Source organism: Dasypus novemcinctus, chromosome X (genome assembly GCF_030445035.2).
Source record: "Dasypus novemcinctus isolate mDasNov1 chromosome X, mDasNov1.1.hap2, whole genome shotgun sequence".
Lineage (NCBI taxonomy): Eukaryota > Metazoa > Chordata > Mammalia > Cingulata > Dasypodidae > Dasypus > Dasypus novemcinctus.
In genome coordinates this window covers 129,499,496-129,517,761 of record NC_080704.1, presented here as the reverse complement: position 1 = coordinate 129,517,761, position 18,266 = coordinate 129,499,496, and the positions used below count along the sequence as shown (strand labels likewise).

General features: G+C 44.8%; 1 protein-coding gene across 6 annotated transcripts in view; it reads left to right on the top strand.

The window, feature by feature from the left end:
- The window catches only part of SEPTIN6 (septin 6), a 69,720-nt gene that overhangs the window by 17,613 nt on the left and 33,841 nt on the right, over nt 1–18,266 (top strand). For all 6 annotated transcript variants that reach the window (XM_071213264.1, XM_004482781.5, XM_023585840.3 and 3 more), the window contains one exon: nt 6,255–6,450. In XM_071213264.1, coding sequence (XP_071069365.1) covers nt 6,255–6,450 — 196 coding nt within the window. The remainder of the gene's footprint in view (nt 1–6,254; nt 6,451–18,266) is intronic.

Below are 18,266 nucleotides of genomic sequence, written 5' to 3'. Positions count from 1 at the left end.
TACTAGCACTGCCAAATCTCTGTTTAACTAACAAGATCCCCAATCTTCAGCTGATGGCCAACTTATTTCACATATTTGATTGCTGCAAAATTCTAGCACAAACACATGCCTTGGCATTCCTCCCAGAGCTCTGTATGACCTGTACTGAAGTTGAGGAGATGATATGTAAAATGACAGACCCAACCTAAACAATATTTCACCCAAGTGCAATTGGGTGGGCTAGTAAAGCTTTTGGAGGGAGGCTGCTTAAAATCAGAATGGCTCTCTGAGGGTGGCAGGGTAGGATAATTTGACAGATGGATCACAGGTTCTCCTGGGGGTCCAGGGACAGCTGTGCTCAAGAAAAAAGTGAATGAGGGAAATAGCAAACCCCTGCTCTAGTTTCCACCCAAACTTTGTGCAGCTACAGTTGCTTCAGAGTGTGCCTGCTGGGGTGGAATTGCTGAACTGCCCAGGACAGATGATCCAAGTTGGGGGAGGGGGGCAGGAAGGAGACCTGTTAACACCCCCAAGGAGTCACACCCTCTTTTTCTTTTCCCAATTGTCATGTTTTAGAACATGGCTGCCCTAGTGGCTCCCCTCTTAGACTCTGAAGGTGCTACCATCAGATAGAGCAGCTACACTGGGTTAATTTCATTCCTCATCCCTGGTCCAAAAAGCCCAAAAAATCATATATCCTCCTCTCTTGCCATACTCGCAAACCTGTCATTGCTCAAAGAACCCACAATTTGGGCCAAGGTCACAAGCAGTTTGCAGTAGCTCTCAGGCTGCAATCTCAGCCCAGCCATGAAGCCGGGTTCTGTCACTGACTTGGCGAGGAGTTGATAGCTCAGCTGCTGAAGGTGATCTTTTCCCTGGCAGGACTTTCTGCGACCATACTTCCATGCCCACTGCCTGTGCATTACTATCATATTTATTCCCTTAATGACTGATATAGAAATATTCTGTTTAGCATGGGATCTGTTCTCCCAAAGGTATATTCTAATAGGGCATTTTAAGTGTAAAATTATGATAGTACTGGCTTTGATTATTAACAGAAACCTAGGATATTTTTGTCACATTGGCATTTACCTTGGTACTGGGTCGCTAATCATAGGCCCAAGCCCAGCAGAGTGGGAATCATGTGTAAATGTGCATGCATGTGTACTTGTTCATGTTGAGATTGAGAGAGAGGGAGAATTTTTATGAATCCAGAGCCAACGTTCTATGTAAGCATACCAATAAATGGTACCTATCTTACTGTTCTTATTTAGAGGGCTAGGCATATGGGCATAAGCATATTATGATACCTCTCCAACAGATAAACTAGACTTAACAATAATCACTTAGTGGGATGAGGTTCCCCCTGCCATAAAAAAATGATATTAATACTAATCCCCCAGCTTTGGAAAGTGCCAGGATCCCACGATCCTAGATCTGACAGGAGGCCTCCAAGGAACTGCCAGAGCTAGTCAGACAAATGGTCTAGGGTCTTTTGCTATTCACTGCTGGAAAAGAGCCCCAAAGAGACTCATCTCTCCCAATGTGCCAGCAACAGTAATGCCTGTGAGGAGGGCATTATGACAAAGGGTCATAACGATAATATTTACTTTGAAGCCACTCAAGAGTCTATGCTCAATGGGGCTTTGTTGAACTGGGAAATACACACATAAGAGAAGACGGATTGACATTCATTATAGGAAGAAGGAAAAGGACAGCTAGTATTCTATCAAGGTCAGAGGTCAATGCTTCATCCCTCTGTCTTTGGGAAAGGCAGCGCTGCTCACCTGTCCAAGACAGGCTGCTGGCAGTAGTGTGCTGGTCAGTGGTTAATACCTGGCTCTTGGGAGAAAATAGCCATGGTTTTTGAAGCATTGGCCTATTTCCATGGTGTAATAACTCCCACCTTAGCTGATTTTAAGCTACCGGCACAATGTCACTAACTGTGAACTTGGAAGAGCTGGTTCCAGCACACCATTGGCTGCCAGCTCTCTGCGAGGTCAGGAAGGAAAAGAGGGTGAGGTCACAGAGCCAGGTATGACCTTGTTCCTGACCTTAGGCTTCCTTGGCCAGTGGGAGTTCCTGGAGTGTTTCCTTTTAGAGACTTTCCTGTTGAACCCAGACCTTTCTCTTGATTATTCTAACATTCAGAGCTGGAAGAGACTCTAACTCCAGGTGACTGGGAGCTCAGTGAGAACAGGGATTGTGGCTGCCTTGTTCACTGTTGTGCCCTGTAAAGAGTGCCTGGCTCCCGTTAGAGGCTTTGTAAGTATTTGTTGAATGACTGAATGAATGTCCATATTACCCCTATGGAAGACACTAGAGCATATTGGTAAACGCTTCAGTGTCAGGTTGCCTGGATCCAAATGCTGTCTCTGCTACTTAATAGTTCGTGATCTAGGACCAGTTACTTCCTCTGTTTTACAGATAAGGAAGTTCAGGTGCCTGGAGGCTGAGCCATCCGGTCCAAGTTCTCATAGGTAGTTAAGTGGTTTGGTTAACCCATCTGTGAGTTGAGGAAAAAATAGTAAGTAGTATCTACCTCACAGGCTTATTATAGGGAGTAAAGAAGAAAATGCCTGTAAAATATTTACAGCAGTGCCTGGCATGTAGTAAGCACTCCATAAACAACAGCTATTATTATTTACTCCACCCCTTTCATTTTATGGAAAGAGAGACTGGGGCCCAGAGAGGAGAAAGGCCTTGGCTCAGAAGGGAAAGGCCTTGGCTTAGGTCACATAGTAATTTAGGGATAACCTGCCTAGGACTCTTCATTTCATTACTTGCAAGGACTTCACCGTACAAGGTGCCGGGGATGCAAATATTGACAGCAAAGGAGAAAAAGGGCTGAGGTTTTCTTTATTACAGTGTTTTTTTAAACCCGTGACGGGGAGGTTGACATCTGACTATCCCAGGGAGAACAGCTGGCAAAAGCATATTTTGTATTATATGTTTTAAATTGCTTTCAGAATGCTATCTACATAAAACAAAGTGAGGAAACCCCCTTGGGTTGTGGAGTACGAATTAAAAAGGGTTAAGAACCTCTACTGCCTACTGTGAGGCCCTCTGAGAGGGTTGGGGAGGAAAAGAGAGAAATTGACCCCTCGCCACTCCTCAGGTTTCCTGCGAATCTAATTGCTACATCCCCACCTTCCTGCTGGGGTTTGGAATTTCCTAATCTGATCCCAGTTCGGCTGGCTGCGGTCTGGGCGGCAGGTAGGTCCTCCCCCCACTCCACCCCACGCACGCTCAGTACTGAGCCCAGGGTTGTGGCTGGCGGGAAGGGACAGCATCCTAGGCTGAGGCTGGTTCTGTGCAGCCATTGAGGGAGAGCCCTCCCTGCCTTACCCCCCGCGCACACCCCCAGGCCTCCGTCCTGCTGGAACACGGGAATCGGAACATTCCATAGCCAGAGGATGTACTCCCTTGATTTTCTGACCTCTTCTAACATTGCCTTTATTATGGTTCCCTAGACACCCATGGGTTCTTTTCTTTCAGACATGAATCAGTTGCCATCTAATTTCCACAGCCCTTTTGTGCTGGCAGGCGTTTGCCTGGTCATTTTCCCTGCTGCTCTTCCCTGCCCTGCACGGCCCTGCCCAGCCTCCCCCCCCTCCCTTGCCTTCATTTCTCCAGCTGTGCAAACAGGGTGGGTCCCTCACTCAGTGGTACAGTTCCTGAGGTCTTCTGTGTGAACCTCATGCTAGGCACTCTTGGGAGTACAGGGAGAGGCCCCCATCCACTGCTTTCTGAGAGCTCCTAGGATCTAGGAACCAGGGAACCAGCTCTGGGTGCTGGGGAGCCTGGTCCCATCCACTCAAGTAGCTGCAGGCATTGACCAAGGAGTTCCTGGCACAGATGGGGGTGGGGATGCACCGGAAAAATTTTTAGGGACATACAAAGGTGGGCTAAAATGTAGCTTGAACCTCAGCACCCAGAGGAGAGGTGAGTTAGGCAAAGGGAGACACCCCTGGGAGCTGGCCCCATTAACAGTGGCACTGCACACACACACACACACACACACACACACACACACCCTTTGGATGGGGGGAGAGGGAGAGGGAGGGGAGGAGGGGACAGAGGGGAGGGCATGTATTCTGCCTGACCCAGACAGCCACCTCCCATGGCAAAGGGCCTACCTCACCAAATTTTCTTGGGATCCAGATACTTCCTGTTCCTTCAGAGAGGAAAAGGAGGCCTCTTCTTGGAGAATCTTTGTTGCTAATGGGTATAGCAGACCCTGGCAGGAAACCTGATCTGTGTGAGGAACCATTTCCCTGCACTCTGGCAGGCGACCACGTTAGTCAGACCTGGCTATGAAATTGGACCCGGGGCTGCGTAGCCAGTCAGAATTGAATATTCTCCTTGTTCCTTCTCTCCCTCCTTTACCTCTCTCTCCACCCGCAGAAAACGCTCATCATGGATAGATATTTTTAAAAGCACCTCCTGGATTCATAGCTCAGGATTCAAGATAAAAGAGTTGTGGGAAATGCAAAGCAGGACACGCCCAGAGCAGAAGGTGGGGGCATTCAAGGTTACATATTGTGTAGCTCTAATGCTAGCCCAGGACCACCTGGCAAATGTGTGCCATCTGTCACAGGGGGGATTTGCCAGGCCAGGATTTGCCAGGGTCTGCCCCACACAAACCCACTTCCTACAGTAAAGACAAGCCAAAGCTCAAGGGCTGGGGAGGGAGGGAAGGAGAGAAGGAGGGTTATGATAGCAGAGTAGTAGAGGCGCCTCTGTATTCTAAGGGAAGTCCAAGGTAATTAACTGCTGAATCTGGGATTTCTAGATCACTTGGGGATGGGGCAGGAGCCAAATACAGTCTGGATATTTGGAGATTTCAAGCGCTTACAGTGCCCAGCCCTGCTTGTGGCCTCATTTCAGATTCCTGCCTAACTCCTATGCCACCAAGGCATCCACCTTCCAACTTGTGACTTCTTGTGATGTCCCTCTTCTCTGAAGACTACTTGGCTCCTAGAAGTGGCTTGACATCCTTTGGTCTCCGAGGAATCTACCCTCCCACCCAAACAAATCCTTCACCAGCAACCCACAGCCCTTGCCCCCACTTTTCCCTGGTGTGGAAGTTGAGACTTTTGAAGTTCTAGTGGTTTAACTCATTAGTATCCAGCAGCCTGTTAGTTAAACAAACAACTGGTTTGTTTGAAAATTCAAGGTGAAGAGTAATTTGGTACTCACTGAAAGCTTGTTGGGGCTGGGAGGAGGAGGCAAGGGTCTGCAGTCTCCCCACTGGATACACATCCCAGGCATCTACCGAGCATTGCCTGGGTCTGGCAGTGGTGGTGGTGGTGGTGGGGGGTGTGATAGCTGTTGGACAAAAGGACCACTGTCCTTTTGCTTTTTAAATTTAAACTAGCCTTTTGATTTTGAATACAAAAAGTACGCATACTCCTAGTAGAAAATTTGGAAAATACAGAAAAGCATAAAGAAGGCAATGAAAGTCACACGTAATCCCACACACAGAGATGACCACTGTTAAGAGTGTATTGTGGGAAACGGACTTTGGCCCAGTGGTTAGGGCGTCCGTCTACCATATGGGAGGTCCGCGGTTCAAACCCCGGGCCTCCTTGACCCGTGTGGAGCTGGCCATGCGCAGTGCTGATGCGCGCAAGGAGTGCCCTGCCACGCAGGGTGTCCCCCGCGTGGGGGAGCCCCACGCGCAAGGAGTGCGCCCGTGAGGAAAGCCGCCCAGCGTGAAAAGAAAGAGCAGCCTGCCCAGGAATGGCGCCGCCCACACTTCCCGTGCCGCTGATGACAACAGAAGCGGACAAAGAAACAAGACGCAGCAAATAGACACCAAGAACAGACAACCGGGGGAGGGGGGGGGGATTAAATAAATAAATAAATCTTAAAAAAAAAAAAAAAAGAGTGTATTGTATTTCCTTCAAATCTTTTTTCCTGGCAAAACTATAGCTCTCCATCACTACCTGTAGCAGTTTTTTTTCTGACTGTAAAAACAATGCATACTCATGGTAAAATTTTCAAATAACACAAAAGTATATGAAGAACACAAGGAAAATTACCACAATCCTACTCTCCTGAGATAACTACTATTAATATGCTGGTGCCATTCCTTTCAGTCTTTTTCCACTTGACCGGGATTGTATAGTACATATTTTTCGATATATTTTTTGATCAGTGTTTCATTCTGCACATTTTCCTGTGTCAGTAAATAAATACCCAAAACTTGATTTGTAATGGCTACATAGTCACTGTATGGACGGACTGTGATTTATCCTTTTGTTTTACAGGAGAGACAGGTTTGGGCAAGTCAACCCTCATGGACACTCTGTTCAACACCAAGTTCGAGGGGGAGCCAGCCACCCACACACAACCAGGTGTCCAGCTCCGGTCTAATACCTACGACCTCCAAGAGAGCAATGTGGGGCTAAAGCTCACCATTGTTAGCACTGTGGGCTTTGGGGATCAGATCAACAAGGAGGACAGGTAAGAAAGGCAGTGGGGTGGGGTGGGCCACAGGGAGGGGCTCACTACAGGGGTCTTGGTGAGACCACAGATATCAGGGCCCAACCTGTACCTCTTCTCAGAATGGCGTGGACAGGCGGCAGTTACCTCACAAACACTGTCCCCACCCAGGGTCCCTGTCTACAGCAACTGTTCTACTCCACACATTTTGTCAAAAAAAAAGAGTGTCTTTCAAATATACACAGGTGGGCTCTCAACTTCAATTCCAGGAACACTGACTGAGCTCCTACATTGTGTCTGGTACTTCCATGCTCTGACAATCTAAAAATGAAGGACAAAGTCTCTGCCCTTGAGGCAATCACAGGGAAGACTGGTTTTAAGCAAATAATTCTTTACGTTGCGGTATGTTCTAAAAAGGACAAGTTATAATGAGAACACAAAGGAGAGACCAGTCTATTCATGTGAGGAGGTCAAGGAAGCCTTCACAGAGGAAGCGATACCTGAGCTAGCTCTTAAAGGATGAACTGTTTTGCCAGACAGACAAGGCAAGGGAGGGAGGGGCATTCCAAGCAGAGATGGCTGCTTTTACAAAGGCAGAGTGTGGTAAGATTATGGTGTGTTCTAAGGAACTACTAGAGGAAGAGTTACCATGAGGTTAATGAAGTTTAAGCTTCAGGGCCCTTCCTTGCCCAGTTCTCTTCCAAGGCCCTGTAACTAATTTTTAGTCATAACGTATTATTTTTCTTGGAGAGCCCTTCAGACTGTATAAACCCAAAGCCCCACAAAACCTGGATCTGCCCCCGGACTAGAGCTTGGAGTGAGCTAGGGGAAAAATAGAGGGAGATGAGGCTGAAGAGCCAGATCATGGAACAAATTATATAATGTGTTAATATGGAGCCATTGGAAGGTTTTAAGAAATAGAATGATATGATCTCATTGGCCTTTTTTTCCTTTATTAGAGAAGTTGTGGGTTTATATAACAATCATGCATAAAATATAGGATTCCCATCTACCATCCTGTTATTATACCTTGCATTGGTGTGGAACATATGTTAACAATTGATGATGACACATTTCTATCATTGTACTATTAACTATAGCCCATGGTTTATAATAATTCCTTACATTGTTCACTGTTTGTCTGGTTGACCTTTGAGAAAGGTATTTTGGGATAGTATGGAGATAGACCTGGAGAGCAGGGAGACCAGTTAGGGAACTATAGATCAAGGCAAGCTATAAAATTGGTGCTGAGATAGGGAAAAGGAAACAGATTTGATCAATATTGAGTAGACAGAATCAATAGGTAGAGACTTGGCTTGGGGCTGTGAAGGCAAAAGAAGAATCTAGCATGAGGCCTAGAATTCTGGCTTTGGAAAGTGGACACGTGGTGGTAGCATTCAGTAAGAGACATAATATAAGAGAAGCAGGTTTTAAAATGATGAGCACTGTTTGGGGCATGTTGAGTTTGAGCTGTCTGTGGAACAGTCGAGATATATGCTAACCTTCATTGGTAGGCAGTTGAAAATACAGAATTGGGAGTTAGAAGGAGGTCTGGGCTAGAAAGAGAGGTTTGGGGTATCAGAGTGTAAGTGGTACCTTCCAACCATGGAAGTGTGTAAGGTCACCCAGGAATCAGAGTTGGGTGAGAAGAGCTCTGGGCTAAATACAAAAGGCCTTGGGATGCTAAGTAAGCAGATGGAGGAAAAGGCACCCTGAAAAGGAATGAACAGGAATTACCCAAGAGGAGAAGGAGAACCAGGAGAGACAGTTGGGGTTTGAGAATGTTGTGCTTAGTGATTCAGAGATAAGGCTGTGATAACAGATGGGGTCAGGGTCAAGCCCCATTTAGCAGTCACACCACATTTAACCAGGAGTCACATGGTTAACACACGGGGTCATGTCAGAAAGGGATCACCTTCAATCTGAGCAAAGTGTCTGCGCACCCTTGGAGAATTCTCTTGCTTCTTAGATTGTCTGTATCTCAAGTTCTCCTATTTCTTCCTCAAAGTTACCACATTCATATGCATTTCCTTACAATGAATGAATATACTTAACCTTTAAAGAATTGAACTGAATTCCGTTTTCCATTTGGAATTTTAGGAGAAGGACCCCTCTGCATTTTATAGGCTTACTTATTGTGCTAACCTTGTTTGGTTCAGAATAAATTAGACCCAAGGGAAAGCAGATATTTGGGCTTATTCTCAGCTACAGATTGCTCAGAAAATCCTCATTTAAATTTCTCACAATTCTTTCAGTAACCTGCATTCAACATATCTAACACCGGAAAATGGCTTTCACTATGTTTTTAAAATATCCTTATTGTTTTTTTTTCCTGGTTATACATGTCATGCATACGCTAAAGATCAAACACAGGGAAGCATATGTGGCTTAAGCAAGTGGGCTCCCATCTACCATATGGGAGGCCCAGGGTTCGATCCCTGGGGCCTTCTGGTGAAGGCAAGCTGGCCCGCATGGCAAGCTGGCCCTAGTAGAGTGCTGGCCTGCATGGTGAGCTGGCCCGAGCAGAGTGCTTGCCTACGCAGAAGTACTGGCCCACACGGCAAGTTGGCCTGAGCGGAGAGCTGGCACAGCAAGATGATGCAACAAAAAGAGACACAGAGGAGAGACAATAAGAGACACAGTAGACCAGGGAGCTGAGGTGGCGCAAGAGATTGAGCACCTCTCTCCCACTCCAGAAGGTCCTAGGATCGGTTCCTGGTGCTGCCTAAAGAGAAGACAAGCAGATACAGAAGAGCACACAGCAAATGGACACAGAGAACAGACAAGTGTTGGTCGGGGGGGTGTGGAGAAATAAATAAATCTTTAAGAAAAAGAGAATCAAATACAAACTCAAATAAATGGAAATGAAAAGCTTTCTTGAAATTGGGCTGAGGAGAGGGGTGGAGTAAGCACTGCTTTTTATTACAGACCCCTGTAAAGGCATGAGAATAGCAAAAAGAACAAAAAAGTGGGGAGCAGAGGTAGCTCAGTGGTTGAGCACCGGCTTCTCGTGTACAAGGTCCTGGGTTCAATCCCCAGTACCTCCTAAAAAAAAAAAAACACAGAAAAGTGAATTCCAGATTGGATTCATGTTTACAGGGAAATTTAGCATATGTAAGTTAGCAGAGAAAGAATAGACTACACAAGAAATGATGCTGGGAAAATTGGCCATCCATTTAGGACACACAAAAAAAGAGATTCTCTCACACAAACAAAATTCACAAAAATAAATTCCAGTTGGATTAAAAGCAAATTATAAAAATACAATGAGAAAATGAAGGAGAATATTTTTATAACCTTGGGGGATCGAGAAGGCTTTTCTAATTATGACATAAAATCCAAAAGTCACCCAGGAAAAGATTTAAATCCATTAAAATAAAAACACCTTTGCATATTGAAAGATAACATAAACAAAAGGAAAACAAGCTGCAGATGGGAGAAAGTGTTTGCAACCTATAGAACAGACAAAAGATTTTTCTAAAATGTTAAAAGAGCTTCTACAATTTAATGAGAAATATGGGTAATTGATAGAAGGGGAAATTTAAATGGACAATTAACATATGAAATAATGCTCATTCAACTTCATCAGTAATTTGAGAAATGCAAATGAAACAATAAAACTTTTTTATCCAGTTTTGCAAAAAATAAAAGATAGTATAATATCCACTAACTCCAGGTAATATCATTCATGTTAGCAAGAGTGTAAATTGATACAGATATTTTTAGGGCAAATTTGGCAGTATCTATTAAAATTTTAAATGTGAATACCTTATGGTTTAGCAGTTCCACTTTTAAGTATATAGCCTAGAGCAACAAATGCACATATTAATGAAGAAGTATGCAAAAAGGATGTTCACTACAGCATTGGTTGTTGAATAAAAATTTTTTAACAATCTAAATTTCTATCACTAGAAAAACTAAAAGAACTGTGGTACAATGATGCCATGAATTTGTATTTGTCAGTTAAAAAGAATGAGGTAGCTCGTTATGTACCCACGTGGATAGATTTCCAGGACATGTTATTAGGTGAAGAAGAGGAAGTTGGGGAAGCAGATTTCACCCAATGGATAGGCAGGGCCTCTGCCTACCACATGGGAGGTCCAAGGTTCAAACCCAGGGCCTCCTGACCCATGTGATGAGCTGACCCACGTGCAGTGCTGATGAGTGCAAGGAGTGCCGTGCCACGCAGGCTTGTCTCCCGCATAGGGGAGCCCCATGCTCAAGGAGTGCACCCCTGAAGGAGAGCCGCCTGGTGTGGAAAAAGTGCAGCCTGCTCAGGAATGGTGCCGCACACACGGAGAGCTGATGCAGCAAGATGATACAACAAAACGAGACACAGATTCAGGTGCTGCTGACAAGAATACAAGCAGATGCAGCAGAACACATAGCGAATGGACACAGAGAGCAGAAAACTGGGGGTGGTGGGGAAGGGGGGAGAAATAAAAATTAATAATAAAAAAAGGAAGTTGCAGAATGATACATAGATCATTATGCCAGTTGTATAAATCCATACCCTCTTTCAATAAAACAACAAATATTTATCTTTCTATTTATGTATATCAATGCATACATAGTAAACGATCTGGAAGGATAGTCAAACTGACAATAGTGGTTGCCTCTGAAGAGAGGAGAATACGTATATGCATTGCTTGCATAATTAAAAATAAATGGGAAAGAATGAAGTTTTGAAAAAGGAAACAGATGAAGTGGACATAGACTGCTCATTTAAGAAGTTTGAACTGGGAAAAAGAGAGATAAGGCAATATCTAGAGGGAGACAATGGGGTCAGAGGCAACTCTTGAGGATGGGCATGATGATGAGGGCTTGGACAGGAGCAGAAACTGTGAGGATTAACAAGGGGCAAATCTGAGAGCAAGAATCCACAAGATTTAGTAACCAAATTGATGTGGGAGGTTCAGTTTTTAAAATATTAAATGTCAACCATATGCCAAATACATTGTGAGGTGCCAGGACTACTAAGAAATAAGGGGAAGTGGATGTGGCTGAAGTGATAGGGCTTTCACCTATCATATGGGAGGACCCAGGTTCGATTCCTGGGGCCTCCTGGTAAAAAAGAAAAAGAGAAAGTGTGCCTGCATGGCAAGCCAAGTGCCTGTGCAAGTGAGTCACCCAGCAAGATGCAATGCGACAAAAGAGAGACAAAGGGGAGAGTCAAGGTGAAGCACAGCAGAAACCAGGAACTGAGGTGGCGCAGGTGGCAGGGAATCTCTCTTCACACCAGAGGTCCCCAGGATCAAATCCGGTGAATCTTAGAGGAGAAAGATGAGAAGAGAAGACAAAAAGAGAAATAGATACAGAAGATTACACTGTGAAAGGACACAGACAACAAAAACAACAGAATGGGGGGGGCAGAGGGGGAAGGGGGAAGGGGGGAGAAATAAGGCACAGTTTCTACTTACGGAGCTTGTAGCTTAGTGGAGGGGACAAACATGTATACAAATTCTGCCTTATGTGGTATGTGCACAGATGTGTAGTGGGGACTATGGGAACAGCAAGGGTAGCAACTGGCCAAGCCTGGTCCTGGTGGTGGAAGTATAATGTGGAGGTTGCTGAGAGAGGCGAGCAGGTGATCAGGAAAGGCTGAGCTATGTCTTGAAGTCTTGTAGGATGAGTACAAGTTAGCAAACAGGCATATAAGGGGTACTCAATACACATGTGGAATGAATGAATCAATGAATCAATGAATGAATGAATGAAATATACATTGGTGGAAAAATAAGATAGAGAGAAAACTTCATCCACTGGATGTGTTAACCAGGATGCTGGTGTGGCTAGAAAACAGCCTACAATGTTTTGAGGCGTGAATGAGAAATTTCTTTCAAGAATTCTTCATCCACCTGTTAAATATTTACTGAGCACCTAGTATGTGTCAGGTGCTAAGTGCAGAAGAGAAAAGCTATAGGGCAGTATTTGGGGAGAAATGTGTGACTGAGGAGGATTGGGTTAAGGGGAGATCTGTTTTTTGAGATAAGGAGAGATGTAACCATGCTTACAGGTTGAGGGGAAAGAGTAGGAGATGAGGAAATGATAGATGAGAAAGTTCCCCCCCAAAACTGGAAGGGATGGGATTAAGTGGACAAGGGGCTATGGACCTTGAACAGGATGAGGGACTTCTTATCCTCAGAAACTAGAGGGAAACAGGGTCAGGTTGGTTCCTTTTTAGAAGGCAAGGAGTGAGGCAGAAAGTTGAGGTGGTGTAAGCCTGGTGGCCTCAGTTTTGTTGGTAAAGTAGGAGGTAAGACCATCTTGTGAGAGTGAAGGGGTAGTGGATAAGTTTTGGCGAGTCTTGAGGGAATTGGTGAAAGTTTGGCCTGGTCAAAGAGGGTAATGGGAAGGGAGCCCATCAAGACCAAGTAAGGGGATCATTACACAGCTCCAAAGGCCCATAGGAAGTGGAAGCTGTGAATTTGTAGTGGTGTTAAGACCCATTATTTTGTGATAGCTTCCAGGCAACTTCAGCAGTATTGGTGTAGGATCAGAGAAAGCCGATCTTAGAAGTTACCCAGGGCAGAGATTTTACTGGGCAACTCAGGTGGAAGGACAGATGTGCATTAGAGATGAGGGTGTTAATAAAAGGGTGGTTTAGATGATCAACCATGGCGTTTAGCCTGGGCAGAAAAAGAGATGAGGCCAGGAAGGGACTGATATCCAGTGAGAAAATGGAGGGTTCGAGGCATCAGAGGACTCTGTTAGTTAAAAGATCAAGTTTAGAAGGGTTAGAAGCATAAGAGAGCTGGAAAGATGTAAAGCCACGGTCAGATAGTGGGGTGTTGGGATTTCTTTGGTGGAACTCGTCTGGCTAATGATAAGGTGTATAGGTGGCTGAAGTGGACGGAGCGGAAGGTTGCTGAACTTGAGATAATCAAGGAATAAAGAAGCAGAATGGTGATAGGCTATCTCCATGCACATTGCAGTCATCCAGAATGGGGGGAAAGACTGATCCAGGTGCAACCAGGAGAGGATGGAATAGGTGTCAAATGAAGAAAGGTATTGACCCAGAGATGTGGGAGTAGTGGTTGAGAAGTGGCACGGAGGAGCTAGGCAGATGTCCACCTCACTTGAACCCCAAGGTATTCAGGTTGTAGAAAAATGAGAAGACTACCCTGGAGAGCTTAATGGTTTCCTAAGGGTAGTAGTATCCTCAGGAGAGAATTAGCTTTCGATTAAGGCAAAGAGTTGGCAGTAGGCATGTTTTGTGAAGAGGTAGATGATGCAGGCCAGCACTGCTCAAACTTTACTGTGCAGACAAGTCGTTGAAGCTCTTGTAATAATGCAGATCTGGTCCTTTTGGTCTCGAGTAGCGACAGGAGATTCTTTCTGCATTTCTAACAAGCTTTCAGGTGATGGTGATGCTGCTGGCCCATGGACCACACTTTGAGTGGCAAAGATGTAGGCAATCTTGTTTATCATGGCACACGGGTTTCAGAGGGCACAGTGGAAGTGTTCTTGAGGGCAGAGCCTGGCAGGAGGATGAATGTGGAGGCATGTGTCTAAAGGAATGAAAAGGTAACTGGAACGGTGTTGATAGAGTAAATTAGCTAGTGTCACTCTGTTGTTACTTTTGGCACTGTTCTAGTAGATCTGATCTTATGGTATCTGGATTTTGGTGCCTGGCAGTGTTGTGTTTGAGTACAGTCTCCATGACCAGACCTTGTGGGTTTCCAGCAGGGGGCACCTCTGATAGCTGGCTTTGCACAAAGGTCTGGCATGAGGGAGAGGAAGGAGGCTAAGATGACTTCCAGGTGTCTAGGAAGTGTGATAGGAAAATGGCAATAAGTGGGGTCGTGGGGGGTGGGTGAGACCACCCAGGGACAAAGTGTATGTAATGCGTAGAACAACAGAAGATGGTTCAGGATGGGACCTCAGGGACAGGCCAAGACTTTAGTATGAAAAGTGAGAAAGAACAGTCAGAGAGGTAGGAGATAATGGTACCAGTGATGCCAGAGAGCAGTGTTACAAGAAGGGATAATGTTGCAGAGCAGGTGTAGCTCAGTGGTTGAGCACCTGCCTCTCATGTATAAGGACCTGGGTTCAATCCCCGGTACCGCCTAACAAAAGGTAGGGGGGAGGGATAATGCTAGCATTATCAAGAAAGATGGCAATTGATTATTTTTCTATAGTATGGCTGTCTAGGGAACCCAAGGTAATCAGCTGAAAAGCAGTTCTCATGAATAATAGTCCACTAAGGTGGCCAGTTTCAAAATAAACATAAAGAAATAAACATAAATAAAGGCACAGACTTTTTAGCAACCCACATCATCATGTTAGAAAAAACTGCAATGGAAGACCTTATTCACAATAAAAACTCGCTATCTGCAAGAACGTACAGGATCTGGCCCCTGCTACTTTGTTCACTTCATCTCTTATGATTCTTCCTTCTTTCACTAAGTCCTAAACCCCCGGCCTTCTTCCTATGGCTCAAACGTGTCATGCTCGTTTCTGCCTCAGGACATTACTTTAGTTATTCCCTCTGTTTGGAACGCTCTTCTTCCAGATCTCTCCATGACTCTCTCATTCTTATTCTTGCAACTCAAATGTTATGTCCTCAGAGAAGCCTTCCCTGATCACTGTCTGTAAAGTAGCTGAATCCCCAATCACTTTTTGCCCCATTACCCTATTTTTTTCTTTGTTTTAAAAAGAACTTCAGATTGCATAAATGTTACATCGAAAACATAGGCCCCATTACCCTGTATTATTGTCATCATAGCACATACCAGTGAATAAGAAGTGGTGTCAAGACCAGGGGTTCTCATGCGCAGTGCGGATGCGCGCAAGGAGTGCTGTGCCACGCAGGGGTGTCCCCCGCGTAGGGGAGCCTCACGCGCAAGGAGTGCCCCCGTAAGGAGAGCTGCCCAGCGCGAAAGAAAGTGCAGCCTGCCCAGGAATGGCGCCACCCACACTTCCCGTGCCGCTGACGACAACAGAAGCGGACAAAGAAACAAGACGCAGCAAATAGACACAGAGAACAGACAACCGGGGGAGGGGGGAGAATTAAAAATAAATAAAATAAATCTTAAAAAAAAAAAGACCAGGGGTTCTTAATTACGTTTTGTGCCATTGGCCCCTTTAGCCATCTAAACACCTCTGGGCCCATTCCCAGAATAACATTTGTAAGTGCCTAAAATATGCCAGCTATACTAAAATACAGTTACCGAAATATTTTTAAATGGTGATTGAGTAATCTGTATGCTTCTTTATTAATTCCTGAAATAACAAGATCTATATGCAGGTCTAATAATTACAGAAGGTGAGAGTTAGAAGTTATAATGAATATAAATGCTATTTTGAGATATTTACATAGGAAATGAAAATATCAGTAATTTTTTATTGGTTACAAAACCCCAGGTGCTGCTACTATTACCATAGATGTTGCCTACTTTTGTAATTGAAGATATTGCTAAACTTCAGTTACAGATTCGTGGAAAAGATGTCATTTTTTCCTACCCAAGTTCATGGATCCTCTGAATCCTCCTATTCATAGACCCCTTGAAAGTCCATGGACCCCAGGTTAAGAATTCCTGGCCTGAAAGGCAAAAGATTAACAGAAATAATAAGGAGGGATAGAATATGCTAAAGCTGGATTTTGCAGGCAATGGCAGCGATAAGAGTGAGCCAGGGGTGTCATGAGCTAGAAGATAGCTGCCCTCTCCCTTTCTCCATGGAACTTGAGTGTGGGAGATAAAGAAGTTTCCAATTGAGAAGGATATGGGGAAAGCAGCATCTTTGATGGGGAGTCAAGTATCACTTAGAGGAAGGAAGCATTTTGTGAGGAGGTTGCCCATGGGAATAAGGGGTTTTGTTTCACATAGACCAGGGTTTCTAGCACATGCAACAGCAGGGGATAGAAGAGAAGGCCACTGTGGGAAGATGAGCCATCTAGGGGCAAGGGAGAAGCACAGAGCAGTAGGCTGAAGGCTTATTATATTCCAGCCACCATGCTAAACACTGAGGACACAAAGACGAATAAAACAAAGATGACTCAGGCACTCACTGAGAATGAGTTTAAACCAAATCCTGTGGGTTGCTTGGCTGGTTTGGTTAATGTGATCCATGCCCCTCCTCAGGGACCCTGAGAGCCAGAGTGGTGGAAAGATAGGGACAGGGCATACACTAGAAATTCAGAGAGAAAAAAGCTAAGAGTGCACTCCTTTCTTTCCCCTTTATCCCTTTTGGAGAGCAAAATGTGAAGAAATTATGAAATGAAGAAGAAAAAGGAAGCAGTGTCATGACTGGAAAATCCAAATCAGCCAATCACCCAAAAATTAATTACATAAGCCTAAGGGGTGTGATCCCCCCCCATTCATAATTCTTCAGGAATCTTCTAAAACTTTTTGCAACCAAGAGATTCTTTGATGCCGTTACCCTTCAGAACAATGTTTTACTCAGAGGGATCAAAGGAAGAAAGAAAGGACTATATTTTTAGATTTTTCTCTGGGGCTCCAGCAACACCTTGCACATGGATCTCTCGGTATGCAGCTCTCAGACACTAGGATTCTGTGATTCTTTTTTAAGGTGCCATTTCCCCCTTCTCTTCTAGGAGGATCTTTCAGAAAGACTCGGGTTGGGGGCTGCTGCAGGGGGTGAGGCCCAGCTCCTCCTTGTATCGTGTTCTTTTCTGGCAGTGGTATCTAAAAACTCACTGCCCAGGGCCTAGATAACAAACATCTACCGCAAAGGACAGAAGCCGTTTAGATCTAGAGGCAGTGGATAGATTGGGAGATGAGAACAGAAGCAGAGCCGAGCTAAACTGACCTAGTTAGAGCAGAAAGAGACTGGAGGGGCGGCGGGAATGGCTCGGGAAGGAATGGGGAGCAGAGAGAGAGCAGAGCTTCCCAGAGGAGGCCAGGGCAGGGAAGAGTAGAGGGCTGGCTATTGTTTAAGAAGTGCTGGCAGGGGCGCAGATAGAGGCTGAGCACCTGCTTCCCATGTACGAGGTCCTGGGTTTGATCCCTGGTACCTCCTAAAAACAAACAACAAAAACCAACTCCAGGGAGCCCATGTAACTCAGGGGTTAAGCGCCAACTTCTCACAAGGGAGTTACTGGGTCCAATCTCTGGCCCTGGTACCTAACAACAACAGAAAGAAAAAGGCCCTGGCAGTGTTCAATTTAAGCCCAATGGTAACTACAAAGAAAAGATCAGAGAATATGCAAGCTCACAGAAAGGAGAATACAGGTGGGGGGAGCGGGGATGGGGAGTTTAATGAACAATGGGTGTAGGATTTCTGTAGGGAGATAGGAGCGTTTTAGTAATGGGTGCTGGTGAGGGAACTGCACCATTGTGAATGTGATTTCAGTGGTATGCTTGGGAGTAGTTGAGATGGGAAAGTTATGCCGTGTACATGTTCTCACGGTTAAGAAAGAAAGAAAGCACAACCAAAGAGACAATAAGAGTTAAATGCAATATGTGATTATGTGACCCTGGACAAGATCTAGTAAGGGAGGAGAAAAGGCTCAAAGGGCCATTATTGGGACATAAGAAAAATTGGGAACATAAACTGAAAGCTTTATATCAATGTTAAATTTCTTGAACTTCATAACTGCATTTTAGATGGATTACATATGTGAATATCCTTGTTCTTAGGAAACAAACATGGCAGTTATTAAGTGTTCAAAGAGCATGATGTATACCTTACTCAAATATTCAGAAAATGGAAAAGATAAATGGAGAGAGAAATCATATATTAAGTGTGACAAAATGTTGAAATAGGTGGATCTAAATGGGGGGATGTTGGAATTCTCTGTATGGGGTTTGTATTTTTCATGCAACTGTCCTGTAAGCTTGAAATGATTTGAAAATAGGGTTTTTTTTAAAAAA